Source organism: Dipodomys merriami, unplaced genomic scaffold (assembly GCF_024711535.1).
Source record: "Dipodomys merriami isolate MVZ:Mamm:240054 unplaced genomic scaffold, mDipMer1.0.p SCAF_70, whole genome shotgun sequence".
NCBI lineage: Eukaryota > Metazoa > Chordata > Mammalia > Rodentia > Heteromyidae > Dipodomys > Dipodomys merriami.
The window spans coordinates 632380-638240 of record NW_027206291.1 but is presented as its reverse complement, the minus strand read 5'-3'; the positions used below and the strand labels follow the sequence as shown (position 1 = coordinate 638240).

The following is a 5861-nucleotide window of genomic DNA, read 5'->3' as shown; positions in this document are numbered from 1 at the left end:
ATCTCCAGTAAACCACTAGAAAACTGGAAGTGGTACTGTGGCTCAAAGTGATACAGTGCTGGCCTTGAGTGAAAAAACTCAGGGAGCTGAGTTCAAGACCCATAACCAACCAACCAAAAAAAAAAAAAAAGATTATATGGGGCTTTAGTTTCCAAACTAAATTTCACACATAAATTGGAAAGTTTGATGAGTCTCATTAATGATGTTGTTTTGCATGATCTATTTCATTTGAAATGAAATTATTCCTAAACACCAAGCTTACAGGATGAAGAAAGAATTCCAGGTGTATGTGATTCAGAAGAACCTTTGGAAAGATTAAGAAATAGTTCCATGGACAGAATCAGAACCCAGACATGGGATACAGTTTAATTGAGAAAGTGCTGCGGCTGAATTGCAGAAAAAAGCCAAAAACAGAGAAACTCCAGGAACGTCATAGAATGGGACAACTTCCACCGTCAAATGAAAAACCACATAAATGAATCAGACATCCCACATCCGGCCTCCGACCACCACTGCTCCAGTCCCCGCACAAGGGGTCTTGTTTCAGGTACAGAGTCTTCTCAGAGCGCTCTTGAGGTCTTGGTTCCTCAGGCTGTAGATGAAGGGGTTCAGCATGGGGGTGACCACGCTGTACATCACCGAGGCAATGGCAATGGAGTGAGAATTTTGGGTCACCGCAGAGCTGAGGTACACCCCGAGGACGGTGCAGTAGAATAAAGAGACCACGGAGAGGTGAGACGCGCAGGTGGAGAAGGCCTTGTACTTCCCCTCGGCCGACGAGATGGCCCGGATGGAAGACACGATCTGGGAATAGGAATACAGGATGCCCGCCAGGGGAAAGCACACCAGCAGCAGCACGCCAAAGTAGATGACCACGTCGTTGGGGAAGGTGTCCGAGCAGGCCAGGTGGACCACCTGATTCAGTTCACAGAAGAAGTGCGGGATTGCCAAGTGGGTGCAGAAGGACAGCCGCAGCACCATGAAGCTCTGCAGAAGAGAATCCGTGATGTTGATGAGCCAGGAGCCCAGCACCAGCCCCGCACATAGCCGGGGGCTCATGATGGCCGTGTAGCGCAGGGGGTGACAGATGGCCACAAAGCGGTCATAGGCCATCACCGTCAGCAGGAAGATGTCCAACCCAGAAAAGAGGACAAAAAAATGTGTCTGGGTGATACACTCTTCATAGCTGATGGCCTGGCTGTGCGTGTGGAGGTTGAGCAGCATCTTGGGGACGGTGGTGGAGGTGAAGCAGACGTCCACGAAGGACAGGTTGGAGAGGAAGAAGTACATGGGCGTGTGCAGACGGCGGTCAGAGGCGGTGGCCAGGATGATGAGCAGATTGCCGAGCACGGTGAGCAGGTACATGGACAGAAACAGCCCAAAGAGACCAGGCTGCAACCTGGGGTCTTCTGAAATTCCCAGAAGGAGAAATCCGGAAACACGGGAATCATTCTCTGGTCCCATGTGTTTCGATGTGCCTTCGCGAAGGAAAAACCACAAAGGGGGAAAGAATTGAGTGCAGGGTGTAAATGTACAAATAAAAGGAAAGAGCTAGGACGAGGTAACTGAGTGATCACACAACCTTATCAGAGAGAGGCAGGTGCAAGGACAGGGATACACAGGAGACGGATGTGAACAGGACAACTTGCACTGGGTGTTCTAGAAAGACCAGGGGAGGGAGGGTACAGAGTTATCTACACAAGTGTGTAGCTGGAAAGAGCCATGGCCAGTGCAGAGACCAAAGGAAGGGTCTCCATTCAGACCCCCAAGGCCAAAAGGAAGGTAAGGAGAAGAGAAGACAGCAAGGGATGGAGAGTGGTGGAGATAAAGCCCAGCCCGTCACCTCTGAGACCTCAAGACACGAGGGGTCGCTCAGCAGGTCGTGTTGCCACAGGACTCCCTGGGGACACCGAAGCATCTCTTGGCTATTTCCATCTGTCACTGTCTGTCCTGGCCACGAGGCCTCCGGTCCCAATAATAAATACGATGCTCCCGAGATGGAAAACTCACATCATCGGCAATGACCTAGACACAGAAGAACGTAATAGAGAATGATTCTCTAATATAAACACCAGAAACAGATTTAACATTTAATACGAACAAATGGGTGTATAATTCATACGTAATAGATACTACTAATCTATGACTAAATAAAGTTTGTTTCTATACCCTAGTCTCAGTACATACAGGCATGTAACATGGGTGAGTTTGTATTCTTCAAGTTTTATTTTATTTCTGCTATCTTTGAGGGTTTTTCCCAAAGGGGTTTTGACTCACTATAATGATTTGTGAGTACAAGGCTTTTTCTTTGGGGGCTTGAACTCAGGGCCTGGGCCATGTCTCTGTGGTTTTTTTACTCAAGGCTGGTACTCCACCAATTGAGCCACAGCTTCACTTCCAGCTTTTGGTGGTTCATTGGAAATAAGAGTCTCACAGACTTTCCTGCCCCTGCTGGCTTCAAACATGATCCTCAGAGCTCAGCCTCCTGAGTAGCTAGGATGACAGGGGTGAGCCACTGGCGCCCGGCAACACAATGAATCTTGATCAGTGTCCTCTGTCCCATTGTTCTCGCCCATCTCTCCCAACTTAGAGTTTGTATTCTAATTAAGATGGAAAAGCACCGAGTTAAATAACAGCTGAGATGAATGATTCTCCATCCCAGGGAAAATGACATTGGGAATGATGCACATATTTTAGAAAAACTCCCAGTGTTCCATGCATACACACACACACACACACACACACACACACACACACACACACACACACACACACACACAGAGGCAAGAACTCCAATGGTTTAAATCCTTTGAACAACTAACTTACAGCCTAACCAAACTAATACTAGGAAATTGGAACCTGGGGTATCAGGAGAGATGAGGTCAAGAAGAGAGGAAGTATTGGGGGAAACAATGCAATCATAATATTCTGTGTGTATATGTCAAAATAGAAATAGGATGGGCGGAGAAGGGAGGGAGGGAATGAAAGAGAATGTGGGAACCGCTGATCGCAAGCAAAAGGAAGAAATGTGCTTATCATCCAGCATCTGTAAAGGCAGCTCTAAACAATATCACCTCTAAACAATAAAAAATAGAAAAGAAATAGAATTAGGGAAATTGAGGGGATGGGTGGGGAAGATGGGGGAGGAAGAAGTGGTAATATCGGAGATGCGTTGCACTGGCAAACTGACATGGTGAATTGAAACCCCTTTGTGCAACTACTTAAAGATAATTTTTTAACCAGGCCCCGGTGGCTCACACCTATAATCTAACTACTCAGGAGGCTGAGATCTGAGGATCACAGTTCAAAGCCAGCCTGGGCAGGAAAGGCTGTGAAACTCTTATCTCCAATAAACCATCAGAAAACCAGAAGTCCACTGTGGCTCAAGTGGTAGAGCTCTCGCCTTGAGCTGAAGAGCTGAGGGACAGTGCCCAGGCCCAGAGTTCAAGACCCACGACTGACAAAAAAAAAAAAGATAATATTTTTTAGAAAAAAATAAAAAGAATCTGAGATGAAGTGAAGATCTCATTCTGGAAGTTAACTGGCACATTTCAAAGAAGCCATTAAGGAAGCACCAAATTTAAAAATATGGACCAAAACAATAATAATAATCTTAAGTAAGCAAGACAATACGAAAAGTATTTTGCAATGTGAAATGTTTAATTGCTAGGCACATTCAATCACAAAGAAACCACTGGAAATTTTCTGATAATGATCCCTGGAGAAAATGGACAATACGCAAATCAATATGATCAACCTGTATCAGAAATCACTTCATTGTTTCGCGCTTCACGAGCAACACCCTTTGGTAACTTTTCTTAATTGGCAGCTAAGGTCCTTGAAGACTTGGATTAGAGGAAAATCACTATCCTCCTCTCAATTCTCTCCCACCAGGCGCTGCCTTTGCTGTCTCTTTCCTATCAAACTTGACCCTGCTGCGTTCTAGGTCTACTTCTCTGTCCAACCTGGTGATAAACACATCAACCTATTAATCAAACACGCGAACCAGTCACAGCCGCCTCTCAGCTCTGTTTAAACACATTGTGCTGCCATAGATAAATGTTCCCGGCGTCCATCTCTCAAAACCCCTCCACAGATTCTCACCTGGGTGAGTTGTTTCGGATGAAGTCTCAGCCTGGAAACGCTAATTCCTCCTTGGATTGTCAATGATGGAGACTTTTTTTAAAAAGTGATGCAATGAAACAGGGCAGCAAGAAATGGTCACGCATCCGTCCCCTAGCCAGATGTGGACTTCGGAGGAAACAGCTGTGTCCTGTCCAATCCAAGGGGCTGGGGCAGGGGATGTGAATGTGTTCTTTAGATACATCTCTCTCTCTCTTGTTAATCCAGTCTGGAATACAGCCTTTCCCTATGGGACTTTGCTTTGCACACAAAGCAATTTTTTTTCTTCCTGACATTCTGTTCCCAAGACACCTGGGTGATTTTCAGGCGAGTCAATGTGTATTAATAATTTCCCATGAGCACTTGTAGCTATCAATTCCCAACACCTCATCTCAACCCTCAATTTAAAGTTTTCTCCAAAGTGGAAGGCAGGTGAGCCACTGTTGGTTAGCTCTACTCAGTGCCCCCACAAACTCTTTTCTATTTTGTCAGTCATAGGGCTTGAACTCAGGGCCTGCTTGCTGTCCCTAAGCTCTTTTTCTCAAGGTTAGTGCTCTAGCACTTTGAGCCACAGCACCACTTCTGGCTTTTGAGTGGTTAATTGAAGATAAGAGTCTCATGGGGAATTCTCTGCCAGACTAGCTTTGAACCAGTATCCTCAAATCTCAGCCTCCTGAGTAACAAGGATGGCAGGTGGTACCTGGCCCCCAAAACTTTTTATAAATATTGGGGAGATAGCCCCTGTGATCTCCAGAAAACTTAATATTGCTTTCTACTCAAGAAGGGGTGATGTGGGATTCTGTGACATAAAATCACTACTACAATCCTTGACTTCATAGTATTGCCCAAAATAATCCAGAAGTCATGTTTGAAATACAAGATAAGAGTTGTCATGTCATTTGTATTTGTGTGCGTGTGTGCTGGTACTGGGGCTTGAACTCAGGGTCTGGACACTGTCCTTGAGTTTATTCACTCAAGGTTGGTGCGTTACCATTTGAGCCACAGCTACACTCTGGCTTTTCTCTGGTTAACTGAAGATAAGAGTGTCAGGGACTTACTTGCCCGGGTTAGCTTTGAAACATGATCCTCAGATCTCTGACTTCAGAGTAGCTAGGATTATAAGAATGAATCACTGCTCTGCGGCTATTCAAGTGGGTTTCTTAATTTTTGACAATTCAAAAACATACAAATTCTGTAGGTTGTCTTTATACATCATTATAAAAATCCCATGATTTGGGGCTGGGTAGGTGGCTCAATGGTAGAGTGCTTGCCTGGCATGCATGAAGCCCTGGGTTCGATTCCTCAGTACCACATAAACAGAAAAATCTGGAAGTAGTGCTGTGGCTCAAGTGGTTAGAGTGCTAGCCTTGAGCAAAAGAAGCTCAGGGAATGGGACCAGGCTTTGAGTTCAAGCCCCAGGACTGGTAAGAAAGAAAGGAAGGAAGGAAGGAAGGAAGGAAGGAAGGAAGGAAGGAAGGAAGGAAGGAAGGAAGGAAAAAGAAAAAGAAAAAACAGAATTCCATGATTTGGTTTAGTTTGGGGTTTTTTGATCCAAGACCAAGACTCGAACTCACTGACATTTGCTCTCACTCACTGGCTGGCACTCTACCACCTGAGCTATGACTCCACCCGCCATGTTTTTTTTCATAAAAGTCTATTTTTTGTGGTCTGTGCAATGGTGACCCTCAATCTACAGTCACACAAATGAGGCTCAGAATTATGTGAGCTTCCCCACTGGG

The 5861-nt window shown here is 45.5% G+C and overlaps 1 protein-coding gene across 1 annotated transcript; it reads right to left on the bottom strand.

Moving 5' to 3' along the window:
* Positions 1 to 543: 543 nt before the first annotated feature.
* On the bottom strand, positions 544 to 1464 carry LOC138817569 (olfactory receptor 7A10-like). The gene has a single exon (XM_070008030.1). The coding sequence runs from the start codon at positions 1462 to 1464 to the stop codon at positions 544 to 546; it is 921 nt and encodes a 306-aa protein (XP_069864131.1).
* Positions 1465 to 5861: the final 4397 nt, after the last annotated feature.